Source organism: Leptosomus discolor, chromosome 3 (genome assembly GCF_034619465.1).
Source record: "Leptosomus discolor isolate bLepDis1 chromosome 3, bLepDis1.hap2, whole genome shotgun sequence".
In the NCBI taxonomy this organism is placed as follows: domain Eukaryota; kingdom Metazoa; phylum Chordata; class Aves; order Leptosomiformes; family Leptosomidae; genus Leptosomus; species Leptosomus discolor.
Window position 1 is genome coordinate 12,742,982 of NC_141393.1, and position 15,773 is coordinate 12,758,754.

At 38.4% G+C, this 15,773-nt stretch overlaps 1 protein-coding gene across 6 annotated transcripts in view; it reads left to right on the forward strand.

Moving 5' to 3' along the window:
* Positions 1-15,773, forward strand: part of CDC42BPB (CDC42 binding protein kinase beta) — a 97,886-nt gene that overhangs the window by 68,060 nt on the left and 14,053 nt on the right. For 2 of the 6 annotated variants that reach the window (XM_086462651.1, XM_086462650.1), the window contains exons 15-28: positions 41-285; positions 459-564; positions 1,120-1,244; positions 2,035-2,140; positions 3,752-3,900; positions 4,519-4,613; positions 4,701-4,780; positions 6,194-6,244; positions 7,354-7,443; positions 7,882-7,956; positions 8,368-8,473; positions 10,903-11,039; positions 11,623-11,762; positions 13,332-13,413. In XM_086462651.1, the coding sequence (XP_086318777.1) occupies positions 41-285; positions 459-564; positions 1,120-1,244; positions 2,035-2,140; positions 3,752-3,900; positions 4,519-4,613; positions 4,701-4,780; positions 6,194-6,244; positions 7,354-7,443; positions 7,882-7,956; positions 8,368-8,473; positions 10,903-11,039; positions 11,623-11,762; positions 13,332-13,413 (1,587 nt within the window). Of the gene's footprint in view, positions 1-40; positions 286-458; positions 565-1,119; positions 1,245-2,034; positions 2,141-3,751; positions 3,901-4,518; positions 4,614-4,700; positions 4,781-6,193; positions 6,245-7,353; positions 7,444-7,866; positions 7,957-8,367; positions 8,474-10,902; positions 11,040-11,201; positions 11,241-11,622; positions 11,763-13,331; positions 13,414-15,773 lie in introns of all 6 variants that reach the window. The other 4 variants (XM_086462653.1, XM_086462654.1, XM_086462652.1 and 1 more) reach the window with 3 other exon arrangements.

The window sequence follows — 15,773 nt, forward strand, 5'->3', positions numbered from 1 at the left end:
GATCATAGTCTCTTCCTGATGATTTAATCTTCTTCTGCAGCTGAAGCAGGGGGGCCGGGCAGCAGGTGCCACGCTAGAACATCAGCAGGAGCTTTCCAAAATAAAGTCTGAACTGGAAAAGAAAATATTATTTTATGAAGAGGAGTTGGTCCGACGAGAAGCATCGCATGTTCTGGAAGTAAAAAATGTGAAAAAGGAAGTACATGATTCAGAGAGCCATCAGCTTGCACTGCAGAAAGAGATCATGATATTAAAAGATAAATTAGAGAAAACAAAGCGAGAGAGGTAAGTTTTAGTGCATGATTCATTAACTATGGATTTCTTTTTTTGCGTATTGCATTGCATAGGTGCCTGTGCAGGTTGGTATTTCACCTTAAGTCTGTTTATTCCTTTTTGAAAATCCCAGTCTACAGGTTCAGCAATGTTACATTAAAAGTGTTTCTATTTCTTGTCCTTAGGCACAGTGAAATGGAGGAAGCAGTAGGAACAATGAAAGAGAAATATGAGCGTGAAAGATCTATGCTCTTGGAAGACAACAAAAAGCTGACAACAGAAAATGAGAGGGTAATTATTTTAGGAAACATTTTTAAGCAAATAGAATTCTTACTTTGTTACTTTCTGATGTTGAAGCAGTCCAGTCATTGATCAGAACAGGATCTTTGAAGGTTCAGGCAGTATCTCAATAAAACCAATGTCTTTTTTGCCATATAAATGTCAGAGATTTGCCTAAATAGTAACTTTAACATCTCAGTACTTCTCTTTGTGGGGTTGATTACCACAACTTGGAGAGGGCACCACCTTCTGACTTATTCTGACTGCAAAGAGAGGGAAGTATTTACAAAGACTGCCTGCCTTCCTGATAGCTCACAGTTAAACCTCATTCCCCTTGGTGACCTCTGCTCTTGATTTTTTTCTTTTTCTTTGTTTTGGATAGTTTTGCATTAACTGGCGATGTGTTCTTCTATGCTCAGGAGCTAGTCTCCAGTTCCACAAGAGAAGAACATCTTCCAGTTCTTTGATCTGTGTTAGAACTTCAGATAGCCTAGAGTGGTCTTGTTTGTCCAGATTCTGAAGTCTGAAACTGGCATAACTCAGAGGTAAATTAATCTGTTGTTTCAGCTCTGCTCCTTTGTGGACAAATTAACAGCTCAGAACAGACAGCTAGAAGATGAGCTCCAAGACCTAGCAGCAAAGAAGGAGTCTGTTGCTCACTGGGAAGCTCAGATTGCAGAAATTATTCAGTGGTATGTGCTATTTAGAGATCCAGATGGCCACTTTCAGCTTCTGAAATATTGATTGCCTTTGTTTTTAATGTATAGCTAGGCCATTCCTCTGTGTCTGGGATCAACAAAAGCATGGTACTTTTGAGTGTTGATTAACTGTTTTTCTTCTGCTTTCTAGTATTGCTGAGTGGTAATGACAAGTGAAATTGTCAGGTGCTATTAAGTAGGAAGGAGAAGGGTTTGGTGTCAAATTGCTTCAGTCTCTAAAGTGATCATTAAATCACACCACTTGGAATATTTTGATAAATTCATTCAGGAAGATAGTCGTGACTTAAAAGGTCCATGTTAACATACAGAACCTCACTAGCTGTACTAGATAAGCACTTGCACTTAATTCACAAGTCAGTTCTTCCCTCTGTCATTTGCTGTTTTAGCAAGCTGTGTGCAAGTATCAAGACGAGGAGGACTTGAAGGTAGCCCTTATAAAAAGTGAGCAAGCACTGTGCAGATCATATTCCAAACAGTAACAGTGAATTTCTGCAGAACTGTTGCTGATGACAGAAGGGAAACTTCAGTTTCCTTAGCAACTGCCACAATCAAGAAGATCGGATAAAAGAAAAATCTGAAGCAGACAATCTAAGATGTATTCAATTTTCTGTTGCTGGGAGAGTTTTTCCTGCTCTGTCCATTTCTGTTATGTCCCTAAATCCAGTGGTTTATGATAAATCCACTGTGATTATTTGGTGGTACAGTATTTGGTGCTATGAGCCGTGAAACTGTTAAGTAACATTTTTTGGTAATTGCACAACAGGGTAAGTGATGAGAAGGATGCTCGTGGCTATCTTCAAGCATTAGCTTCCAAGATGACAGAAGAGCTAGAATCATTGAGAAGTTCCAGTCTGGGGTCGCGAACACTGGTAAGAAAATAGCAGACGTTCAGACTGTCCTGGGGATGTCTAAGAAGCTACACTTTTAGTTTAAGCTATCTGTTCGTAATCAGAATTCTCTTCTAATAAATCCTCTGCTCTGCTTTCTAGTTTTTATCTATTGTTTATGAACGCTATCTGGGTAATCTGATCAGAATTTGGTAATTACAGGGCACAGTTGTTTCGTACTAATATCTGCCATCACAAACGGCTTTGAACAGTACAGAAGAGAGAAGAAACAATAACTTAAACTGTTAAAGGGGAGTACAGAAATGTGCCTCACCACGTTAGATGCAAGTGAATAATTCTAATTGCTGTTACAGTGAGATAACGAAGTTTTCTTTTGTGAACAAGTATTAGCTGGTTGATACTGTTACAAACTAGTGACACACTGAGAGCATGTAGCTTTATTTACATACAGAACAGTGAGACCTTATACCATAGTTTTCCCATACAGTAGTAACGTGAATTCCCAAAAAAATCTGCAAAATAGAAGAGTTCTCACAAAGGAGTACAGTTTCAAAAATGAGAACACTGTTTTGCCTTGGCAGGTACTAAATACCTGCATAAGGAAAGGGGGAGCCATTTGCATCTAGGCATGGAAGCCCACATCCCTAGCAATGCCAGTCAGCACAGTCTGCCATGCAGAGTCCATCTGCTGCTGGTTTATACAAATAAGAAGATACTCACCCCTTCTAAACCTATGAATAGGAGAGAATAAGAGAAAGTTATGACTTCTTTGAGCTAACATTCGCCTACATCATCAACAGACAATTCTAATATTGAGAGGTTTAATAGGAAGAAAGATCAGATCAAAGGCAGTTGGCATTTTCTTCTTAGCTACTGTCAGAATAAAGAACACCGTCTGTTCTTTGTATTACAGCTGCTTTTGTAGCTTCTGCAGAATCTGATCTAAGGCAATTATTTCTCAATATAAAAAGTGCCTCTCATTTTCACGGCTGTTACTTGCGTGTTCACAGGTGACTGGAGAGGTATCCCTTAGGGAATATCAAAAATGTAGTCAACAGTGAAAAAGACCTGGAAAAGCTCAGAGTGTTAGCTTTTGGGGCTAGTAGGGTGGAATTGCATGGTGCATGCAGAAGTTTAGCATATGCTACTTAGCAAGTGATTTTTTAGGCGAAAGTTCTAGATATCTTGGGTATCTCAAGACTCAGATTATTTCATTGTTTTCATGGTTTTGCCACTCCTGGTATGTTTTAGATGAGTGTGTTTTACATTAAATATTGACGTTTATCTCATGCTTGAAAGTCCAGTATGTCACTGTGTAAGTCTTATACTCTTTTCTAGATTGGACAATGAAAATTAGCCATTTTCAATGAGTTCTCTCGGTTTGACTTCCATGCTCAGACATGCAACATTTTGGTTCCAAGTATATTGTGTTAGCAGTTTAACCAATATAAAAATTGCTCCTTACTTCATTTTTGTGCGACAATCAACTGATTTCCATGCAGCAGGTATACTGTCTGTAGCTAATTGAAAGAGCATTCTCTGAACCAGTGTGAAAGCTAATTTATGTCTTGGAACAAGAACAGAAATATCTTTAGACAGTTGATATTAATATTCAGTAACTTACTGCAACAGGATCCCCTTTGGAAAGTGCGACGCAGTCAGAAGTTGGATATGTCAGCTAGGCTGGAATTACAGTCTGCCCTCGATGCAGAAATTCGTGCCAAACAACTAGTTCAAGAAGAGCTGCGAAAAGTTAAAGATGCAAACATATCTTTTGAAAGGTAATAAGGGCTTTGGTTCTATTTGGGTTTTAACGTGCTGCTCTAAACTGCTGATTACAATAGTAATTTTCTTAAAATGGCCCCTTATGCCTGGGGTGTTGGACTTTGCCAGTAGGATCCCATTCCACAGACTGCACGTTTCTTACATAGTCAAACGAGAACTGTAAAAATTTCTTCAAGTGAACATTTCACTGCTGTGAATAGCTTGGTAATAAGATACAGATCTCAGGCACCTGGGGATAAAAAAACCATAAGAGCAAATTCAATGCCTTTTCTTAGACTAACTGGAGAGTAGACATATTGTTGGGAGTTAAAAGCCAAACCACTATTAGAGCAGTTTTGTTTGGCAGGTATCTGCAAGGATAGCAGGAGTCTCCAGTACAGTTTTGACTATCTAGTCAAGTAATGAGGTGCCTATTTAGGGGAAAAATGAAATTAATCAGCCTTAAAAAAAAAAAAAAAATCCTAAAAAACCATCACCGCCACCACTCCTCAAAAAAAAAAAAAAAATTTTCCAAAACTCTGAGATATAGGGCCAGAAATGAACAATCCTGTGCACTGGCATTCCTGCCTTTGAGATATTTCGTATTGCATTTTGATCATATTGTTTTCCTTTAGTAAATTAAAGGAATCGGAAGCAAAAAATAGGGAGCTGTTGGAAGAGATGGAAGGTTTGAAGAAAAAACTGGAAGAAAAATATAGAACAGATTCAGGTAATTAGTGTCACTGTGTTTTAACAGAGTTCTAACACCATCTGTGATGTTCCCTTTTAGCTAAGACTGTTCTGCTTTGGGTTTTAGGTCTCAAACTTCCAGACTTCCAAGATTCCATTTTTGAATATTTCAACACATCTCCTCTTGCACGTGATCTGACTTTCAGAGTGAGTTATTACATAAAATAACTATAAAAATGTGATAACTGAATTATAGTTTTATTGTGTAAAAGTAACACTAGGGCACTATATGGCATGTTTGGATCTGGCCTATTAGCCAAATTAGTGTTGACGCAGAATTGGATGCCCAGTAGATGTCAGATTGCTTGGCATTTTGTAGAGAAGCTGGCACCTTTGGGAGATATTCCCAGAACTTCGTGTGAATTATTTCCCATTCTAGCTTCTTTGTTTAGGTTAATCTCAAACATTTGGCTAAAAAATATATATTCAGGTTTTTTTGGAAAGACTGGCACACCCTGTTACAAATAAGGGATTAAATGCTGTGCAGTTGGAAGATGCTGGTTAATACAAGGAAAAGCGTTCACACAGTTCAAGGAGTGTTTAAACAGATATGTAAAATTGTTGGCTCCAGATCTTAATGGAGTGGTTACAGTAGAAGGAACTGGGAAGAGAATCAGAGGACCCACACAGATGGTGGTATAATAAGTTTATTGTGACACACCCTCTGATCCTTAGAAAACGGATCATACAAATCACAGCTCCAAGTGGGTGTTTCGCTTTAAAAGGTTTGTGCATTCCCAGAGGAAGCAGCTGTTAAATGCAACATTGAATCACATTTCCTTACTTCATGAACTCTTGATCCCTGGAGATTTTCTGGGGTGTTTTTTTGCAAAACATTTAGACAGTTTAGGATAAAACCAAGAGCTTGAACTGGAAACAATAATCTGTTACATTTATGGAGCTGAGTTAAAGGGCCTCAGGTTAAAACCTCATCAGTCTGGTTAGATTTTTATGTCCGAAATGTGTACTCTCTCTCTTTTTTTTTTTCCAAATTGTCACTGTTGTTAAAAAGGTGGCCTGTGGGCATACTGTGATATTTGAATACACTCTGTGTACGTGCTGTTCCCAGTCACAAAATGTCCACACTGGCTTTCCTGCTGAAGCAGCAAGGTGTACTATATGGACAAGGTGGAGGCAAGAGACACACATGATGTACGCTACTATCTGAATAATAATTTCTGTCTACTGCCCATGGTATTTTAAAACATTGCTTTAAAAGGTACCAGAGATACTTAAAACATGTAGAATATCAAGCCCATAACTAATCAAGATTCCATTCTACAGATCCTGCAATAAATACATAGTCGCTATGGAAATGTAGGTGGCATTTTCTGATTATTTACATTAGAATTGCTGATACTTAATGACTTCCATTAACAATTTTTTTCATATGTACATATAAAGATAGTCCGTGTTATCTGCTCTGGGTTAACTTAGTTTGAGTAAATATCATTTGGCCACATAAAACATTTTATTTAGCTAGCCTACTGATACTCTATCTGAAGTTTTCGTGTGGGTGATAAGTGATCGTTTTTATCCCTCATATCTGTTACAACAAAGGATTCTGTTTCTTCTTCGTCTACATCTTCTCTGCTAGCCTTTTGGGAAGAAGTAAGTTTTTGCTAGTAGTTTTATCTCCTTATTTTGTTGTGACCTGTCATAGTAAAAATGGCCTTCTAAAATTAGATACTTTGCTTCCTTAACTTCTCTATAACTTACTCCACTAAATAGAGCTAGTTTAGTTTTCTTTTAATACCTCTTTACAGGCTTACTATTTTATATTTTGACTAGCTATATGGCTAAAGCTGAATCACGCTTAGCATTTTAAAGAGTTCATATTACATAATGGTACAATTTGATCTTAAATGGCCCAGCCCTACCAATCAATTCATAACAAAAAGAATAACAAATATCTGAACATATTTAGTGAGCTAACTGAACTTGAGCCATCTTCCTGTCTAAACTGGCTGGGAAGTGAGTGATTCGTTACTTGTTTCCTTTAGTGCTAATTACATCATTGATGTGAAGTCTAATCTGGTGTTTGTTAATCATGATTTTCATGATGTCCTCAGAGAACAGTAATATAGTATTCTACTTCCACACCCAGCTTCTTTAGCTCTGGAATTGTACCATACTTCCCCCTTGTGCTGACAATTAGTAGTTGCTAATTTGTGTGAAATTAATAGAAGGCTTTTAATAGATGCTAGTCTTAAATTTTAGTGAAATATAAGACAAAGTGATTAAGTAGTCATCATTTTTTTAATGACAGAGGCCAACCATTTTTAAACAACTTTTTAAGTAGTACTACTTTAAGAATATTTCTTGTGGTAGAATTGCTGGCTGCTGTGTGCTAGAAAAATCCTAGTGTAGTAATCTACCACGAGAAATAAGCTATTTTAGGGATGATTGCCAGGCTTCTCAAACATCATTCCATACCTGCATGCAAGAGATTAGACACAGCCTCGCTGGGTGAAGGCGGCTGTTACAGCAGTTATGCTGCCTACTACGCAGTTTTGCATTTCAGGACTTCCAGCTTTATACCTTTTCCATCAGATGTCAGGGTTTGTTTCAAGGAAAGGTTTTTTCAGCATGGAAAGTTGTTAGATGTATGTGTACTGCATATAGAATTCAGCATTGTTTTTTGTTTCCATTTGTTGATGTGAGAACACTTCATCAGATCTGTGCTATCTTATCTAACATGTTTGCTGTCACTTTTGCAGACCAGTTCTATTAGTGAGCAGGAAACGCAGGGTCCCAAGTCAGAAGTTTCACCGTCTACTTCAGTTGTAACTGCAGAGCAACAGCAAGAAGTAAGAGCGCCATTATTTTACTCTGAAGAAGAATTCACTAGAAAGTCTCTGTCTTGTTTGTGATAAATATATATTGCAGCATTCACTATGAAGAAGCAGGATTGAATGTTGCTTATTTGCAATGTGTCAGTGTTAATTGCACCTGCTTTGAGGACAGTTGCAAATAAAACCTTTTGCTGGCTCTGTGGATGTTGATGTACCTCATTTTCATATGTTTTCTGTATTGCTGCTTGTTTGTTAGTGTGCAGGCCTTCCTGTGAGTGCTTTAAAACACAATCTGTTTCTATGAAATCAGAATGGCGATGTTTATGATGATTAAATTTTTGATAACTTTCAAAAAGGAAAAAAATAATCAGAAAACAATAAGCTTTGCCATCCCAATCTTGAAACAAATTCTTGAAGCCTCATTTTGCTCAATTACAGTTTTTTGTGATTCAGGAACCAATTCGGCTTCAGAGGATGCCTGCTGCTCCTTCCCCCACCATTCAATCCATTTCTCTAGCTGTACCAAAGGTAGGGGGACTGTGCTAACCTTATTCTAAAGAACAAAGAAAAAAATATCATTTATAAATTAGCCCTCCATGTTTGTTCTTGTCCTTTTCGGGTTTGTCATGTGTGTGTTTGTTAGGTTTGTGTTTTTAATCAAATGTTTCCAAATGCAAGATGATGGATTTTGATTTGTCAGAAGGGATTACAAAAAATAGTTGGTTGTAGGTTTGGGTTTGAGAGTCTTATGCAGTTGGAAATAAAACTGTTACAATTGTCTTGCAGCACCTTGTACAAGCTGCACTTGCATAAAAGAAGCCCACATTTCGTAATATATGCTCTGATACACTGGAGGGTGGTGAAGGGAGATGCTTGCATTACATGAGTACAGAAAGTGAAAAGTTGTTTGTTTTTTTTTATCGTGAATGTGTCTTTCAGCCTAAAGCTCACCAGCTCAATATCAAGTCGTTTACAAGCCCTACTCAGTGTAGTCATTGCACCTCTCTTATGGTGGGATTAGTTCGACAAGGTTATGCCTGTGACGGTGAGTCAGTTAAACTTTTTATATTTTCAGCAAGTCCCTGAAAAAAACATCCCAAAACACTGATGTGTTTTAGGGCAACCATTTCCTTGGGGAGGAAACGAAAGAGGGGGGTGGCTGCCGCTGAATGGTTCTCCTTTATTTTGTGTCATTGTCAGACCTTCTAAAGTCAAAGAATTAATATAAGCCCTCATGGTTCCCTTTCCGTAATTAATTCTGTTACTATTAGTGCTGTACAGTGTGAGTTGGGAGGGGGAGGTGGGGAAGGCAGGACTGTTTTCTGTTTCTGCAGTGTTTAAAACTATGGGAATGCTCTGGTAACAGGAATCTGGGTCTGTCTACATTGTGCTGTCCTGATCATAAACCCCATATTGGGTGGACCATTTGATAGGTTGTTTGACTGGTAGCCTGTCTTGCTGTCCATCAGTTTTATTGAAAATGCTTTCTCTGATGCATGTGTCACTCTTGAATTCCATGTTTCAGTATATGGAGGTATTTTAATGTGAAAATACTTACCTGTATCTTGATTAGACACATGAACTCAGTAAGTAGTCCACAAATCTGTTGAGGACACTACAGTATAAATAACCTTATTGTATTTCTGTTCCCAGCTTAGTTCTTGCTAGTGACACCCTCTGCAGTGACACCTTCTGTATCATATTCAGATTGCCTCGTCTGCCCTTCAGGGCTTTTTTCCTGGCAGATCTTCTGGTGGCTATTCTTCCCCAGGAGCACCTATCACTCTGCCAGCACTTGCCCTGGGGCTGCCTTTTTTTCTCCTATTGCTGACAGTTCTGAACTCTTGTTCTGCATCTCTTCCTGCAAGTTTCAAATGGTCTTTTTCCCTTAGTGTAGCTGTCAACTTTGCTCTTTTTTTTTTTCCTCATGTACTTTGATTAAACTCTGCATCATTAGTTTTCCAGTTTGCCTCTTCTACTCCAGATCTTGATAGCTGCAGAAAAAAACTAGAATCACATTGACATAAGAATAGAGATAACGGGATGACTCTAGTAGAACAAAACTGCTGTGTTCCATTCCCAATCACTTTTCCTAGTTCCTCCTCTTTTTAATGCTGGAGACTATGGTAAAATACAGCTGAAATTCCAGAGGCCTGTGGAACTGGCTGTATCCTGTGGATTTTCCCTATTCTGCAACTGATACGCCTTGATATGCACAGTCCCAAATAATTATGCCTCCTGAAAGAGCTGAATTTATCTGGTCTTGGGAAGCACCTACAGTACTTTGCATGCATAACTTTTTGGTAACCCCTGTCTTCCTGGGAGCAGACTGCAGCTCAAAGAACAAGCCAGGCAGCTTGCTTTGGGCTGCCCTGTTTCCTGGCTGTTCCCTCAGGCATTGTGAGGAGGAGGTTTGTAGCCCAATCTGTGGCTCTAGCAGAAGCAGGCTTTTTCCAGGTTTTCTGGAATCCTTTGACCCTTCATAATTATGGGACTAGATGCACGTAGGATATCTGCCAGATGCTTACCAGTGAGAATATGGTTAGGAGGAAGCACAGGATAGATCACAGTACCATGCCACTCTCCCACTGCCTTAGCAAGCCTACTGTAGAAACAGGGCAGCTGGGACAAACCAGGCAAAATCTCTGTGGAAAGATCTAGCCTGTAAACTGTGGGTTGGATGCCTCAATGTAATGTGTTGATTCATTCCAAAGTTCTTGTAGTCTGTCTCATGTGAAGTGGCATATATTCTGAGTTTTTTCTGTGTGAATGCTCTATAGATGAGAGACCTAGAGACCTCTGTCCCTTGCTGGTGCAGCACAAAGTGGTACAGAGTGGTATAAATTATAAGAAAGGATGCAATGATTAGGATGGACATTTGCTCCTTATTTGAACACTCTCTTTCACTCCTTTGCTCCCTCTCCCCGCCCCCCCCCCCCCCGTCTCCCCCCCTCCCCCCATCACCACACAGCATTTCAGTCCTTGTCTCCCAGTTTCTGCTTCATTGTGCTTTCAAGTCTGTTGCCAGTGTTTAATAGTTTAACCATTTCTAATTTATCGGTCAGTTTAGTTTTACTTTCTTTGCAGTATTCTTGCATACTTGGATCAAATTGAACACCTGCTGTATTTATCTTGTCCTGTCGCTGCCCTGTAATTTTTATTCTACCTTTATTAATACTTTTTCTGTTCTGTGACTGCATTAGTTGCCGCTTAACGCCAGCGAGGCTGACCAACTCCTTTTCCTTCTGGAAAATGCTTTCATGAGTTGCCTTGAAATGTGGACTTGGTTCCTGCCTTTTATGGACTTAATAGGCTTAAAAGAGAAAATAAAGGCACTTTGGAGAGTTGCAATTGTTGACTGCCAGTTTCTGTGTGATTAATTAATTTGCTGAATGTAAGGGTAGACTATGTTAATCTCCTGTTATGATTGACTCATACGCATATTTCACTGTGAATTTTCTCTTTTGTACTTAGTGTGTTCATTTGCATGCCATGTTTCCTGCAAGGATAGCGCTCCTCAGGTCTGCCCTATACCCCCTGAGCAAGCCAAAAGGCCTCTTGGAGTAGATGTGCAAAGAGGAATAGGAACCGCCTATAAAGGTTATGTCAAGGTAATAGCCTTTTGTTCTTGGACAAGAGAAGAATGTTAAACTTCACTTACAGCTGTGCAGCTTGGAACCTCTAAGTATGTTTAACCAGATCTCCTAAATTGTACTAAAGCCTTAAGGCTTTGTATGCCATCTATGTAACTTATTTAACCTTCGTTGCTTTAGATGTGGGAGAAACAGTCGGTTTTACTACAAGAGCTAAAAGTTAGTAGATTAGTAGCTACAATGTTCATAAGCAGCAGTGGGGGAAAAAAAGCATGCTTTAAGGAAGAATTTCTATCATTGTTGATGTAAGCATAAGATAAAAGGTGAAATGTCCTACCATTTTGGCATTTGTGGAATATACAAGCCCCATCGTTTGTCCTAATGCTACCTAATGTATTTATTAAACAGTAACAGGGAATGGTTGAACTTAAGGGAAGAAAAATGATTGCTTGATTACTTGACATTTTTCACTGTGTTTTGAAGGGCAAACAGAACGTGTTCTAATTCCCTTGATCTAAGTATAAGCTTTTCTAAATGTCCCTGCTTTCTGTGTCTACTACATGTGCTTACATTTAATAAGCAATCAGTTATTTATACGCAGGTCCCAAAGCCTACAGGAGTTAAGAAAGGGTGGCAGAGGGCTTATGCAGTTGTCTGCGACTGTAAACTGTTCTTATATGATGTGCCTGAAGGAAAATCCACCCAGCCTGGAGTTGTTGCAAGTCAAGTCTTGGATCTCAGGTTTGTATTATTATGACAGAATAGAAATCCTCTGTATTTTTTTCCTAACAGTAATATTTATTTGTGGGACACAAGAAGCTTAAAGATAGTGAGAGCCGTGGTCTGAGAAGACCTGTGTGTTCTGCATATAGACTGCAGCTAAGTTTAGGCTGAACGACTTGGCTTAACAAGTCACTTAGGTGACTTTATAATTACTTCTACTACAGTCACCAATATTTACAGGATTAGCATGCTTCTTCCTAGAATTCCATGTGTACACGTGGAAAACAAATAGATTTTGGTAGATTGTTTTTTCCCCTGCACTCTGACGTCAACATTGAGTCATAGGTCAACCCATAGCCAGTAATTCCAGGAACATTAGGAAAAACTGAAGTAGTCTTTCAAAAAGCACCAATTAATTTACAATGCAAGTGGCTCTGACCCTGCCTTCTCAGAGGAGCTACTTTTTCATGGGGAACCATTTGAACCACTGAACACTGTCTACAAAAGATCAGAGACTTACATTGATCAAAGTAACCAAGAAGTTTTTTTGTTTCAATTTACAGAAATATCAAGAAAGTGTAGTACCTTTTAATGTCACAGCACCTTCTATCTCTGAATATAAATTTTTGCATTCACAAGCACCTTGATTTATATTTTTTCCAGACAGTAGTACCGTAGGGTTGCACCAGTACTGCTGTTCTGTTCTCAGATTTATTCTCTGAGAAACTGTCAGTGTCAGCTCTCTCTGACATGCTGGCAGCAGGAGCAGAAGTGTGGAAGTATTGCAAATAACACCATTCATATCAGTACCTTGCTTGAAGCAACTCAGCCAGATATTGTACCAACTGTCCCATGTTTTATCTGCTTATTGTAGCTGCCTCTTTGAGTCTGTCTTCTGAGGATTCTTAGATGTTTTAATAGATGTTAACCACCACAGCTATGAATTCTAGTATGGGCAAGTGTCAGGCATTAGTGTCATCTTTACACTAAAATTGGCAATTATGGTGATCAACTTGGTCAAATTCAGTTTAAAAAGGCTTGTGTAGACAAGCCCTCTGGGGTGGAGCACTCTGAAATCAAAAGTTGTTCTGATGTCTGTTTATTTTACTGTAATAGAGAACAAAATCTCGCTGTTTTGAAAATCCATATTTGAATCCCACAAACTATAATTATGTTGCCAAGAGCTTTTTATGTGATTTTTCTTTTTTTCCAAAGGCCCCTCTCTTGCTACACATTGAGGTATGAATTATTCATTTCTAATGTGTCTGCTGGGCTGGAAGAGCAATATTCTTGTTGCTAATTGTAGAATAGGTGTGGCTGGTAAACCAAAACTACACAAAGCCACCCCACTTAACTTCAGGTGGACTGAGTTACGCTCAGTACTGAATGCTGTAGAAACATAACTAAAGCTTGTGAGTTGTTTGGGTCAAGGATAGTTAGAGCATAACAAAGCAGTGATGGCAGTTGTGACCTCTGTGCGGTGTTAGGAGATTGCAGCCTATTGAAACAGTTGTGATATCAATTAGATTTTGCTGGATAATGTTAGTGTGTGCCTGTATGTGATTCTCTTGCTCTCTTTCTTACTAGAGATGAAGATTTTTGTGTGAGCTCTGTCCTGGCATCGGATGTAATACATGCAACTCGTAAAGATATCCCTTGTATATTCAGGGTATGGCTTCCAATTTACGCTTAAAGAAAATACAAGTTAAATACCAGTGTTTTGTTTTGGTTGTGAAGTACGTTATCTATATTTAATGTAAAGTTGTGCAGAAGTGTAATAGTTTACAAGGGGTGCTGAAATGTGTAAAAGAGTAATATCTTACTCCTCTTATAACTGAATTGTAAAGAACAAAGTTCTTCAGTTGCTGCTTCCTTGTATATAAGTTTGGCTTATTTTCTTGATTATAATTTAGTATATTTTTGTCTCCTGGGGTTTTTTTTCTTAGCTTTGGAGAACCCTTCCTTTAGGAACTGATGCTGTAACAGAGTAGGCTGAAGCTGGGTTGTGCTTACTGATTCTAGGTTGCCATATATTGTCTTGTATGAAAAATACATTTGAGATTTTGGGTTTATCTTAAAAATTAAAATAGGAGAAAATAATTAGCTTAAGTATAGTATCCTCTTTAATGTATGTTCTGTGTGAATGCTGTATTTAGTTTTTAACAGCAGGAACATCTTTCCTAGGTTTTATGTGAATTATATTTAATCTGGAATTTCAAAATGTAGAGGAGGGTACATTAGTAGCCAATATCTATAATCCCTTGCATTTGAATACAGAAACTCACGGTTTTCAGCATCTCTGATGCTCAGTCATTTAGAATCAAGTCAGTAGAACAGTCAAAGAGCTGACAGTCACATGCAGTCCCAATCATTTTGTCTTTTAGGGTTTTACTTGGGAAAGGTCTTGGCTACTTGAATGCTTTTATGACTTTTCTTTTCTGCTTTTTTTTTGTAGAAATATTTTCTGCAGTGGATTTTCATCCTTTAGTTTGCTGCTACGTTTACCTTAGTTTTCCTCTTACTTGTTTCTAAATGTAATTTTTTTTTTATTCCTATCTGCCTGCTCTCTTCTCAAATTAGCGAATGTAGAATATTATGGGAAAGGAGTTCTGAGGAGAGAAAATGAGCCATGCAGAATGGTGGTTGATTCGTTTACGAACAAGCCATCCATACAGTTCAGCCTGTCTGACTTGGTGCTCTAATTTCTGCTTGCAGTTTTCAACTGAAGGGGTATCTAAGAAAAAAAAAAAACTTTTGTCAAATATCCGCATGTGAGAGTACTTGTATGGCTAGACGTGACAAAAGGTTTCTGTGGTTTGATCAGATTATCATCTGCTAAAGAGATCTGATGAATTAACGGGAAGCCTGGTGTGTGAGTATGTTCATTTAGATACCTTGCGGACAGGGACCAGAGAAGATGCTGCCAAAGTCCACCTCTTCTCTCAGTTTTATGTCCTCCTTCAAAAGAAGGAATTTCTAAAACTGGAGACAAGTAACATCTGATGCAAGAGAATCTGCTTTCTCGGTTTCCTTTAATTCTAGATTTGCATCTTGTTTATGTAATGACATAAAGGGGCTTCTACACAACAGTTAAAACTGTTACTTTACATCATCTGCCTAAAAATGTGGTCCTTCTTTCATATGTGTTCTTTCACGTAACACGTGATGATATTGGTGGCCCGCCAAAGACAGGTTTTCATTTCTTTTGGATCTTCCACCAGCAGAAAGCAATACCAGAATGCTGCCAAATACTAAAATATTGCAACTTCTGACCCGCCATGAAATCGAGAAGAGGAAGAACTTTCTCAGACTCCAACATCTCTCCTTGGTAACCAGTTTTTAAAGCTGGATGTTAGGCTGTCCTGGCATCCAGACTCTGCACTCAAAGTGCTGCCATCAATACATTTTTATAATAGTATAAGAGTGTCTGTAGTGGAGTCCTTCCACAGCTTAGCAGTTTGAGTTAAGAAGCCTTGAGTTTCATAGCAAATACTGGATTTTTGTATGATAAATAATGCTAGCTATATTATGACCAACTTCTCCCAATTTTTTTCCGCATTTGACTACATGCAAGATGCCACCTCAAAGAATGAGGAGTAATACATGGTGGTACTTCAAAGGGAAAACTGTAGCTGAAGTCTGGTTTGGTTTGGTTTTGTTTTCAAATTTAGAAATGTTATCCATTATGCCTCCGTCCATCTTTAAAATATTAATGCTTAGTTACAGTTTAGACATGAACAAAGCTTGATGCAGAGTAATAAGAGCTATGAGCAATTGCAAACTACTCAGTTCTTTTCTTACTGCTCTTCACTTTCATCTTACTTCTGGAGTTCAGTCTTTGACATCCTGAAAGTTTACTTTCAGATCTATTTTATCTTTAAGATTAATATTATTGCTTAATTCACTCCTTCACGAAGCGTGTGTTGCATAATCACATCATCCATCTTTATGGTGTTTTTCTTACCAAGGCATATAGACTGAAGGTGTGTTATTCCACATGTGAATAGTTACAGCTTTCAGTTTTCCACT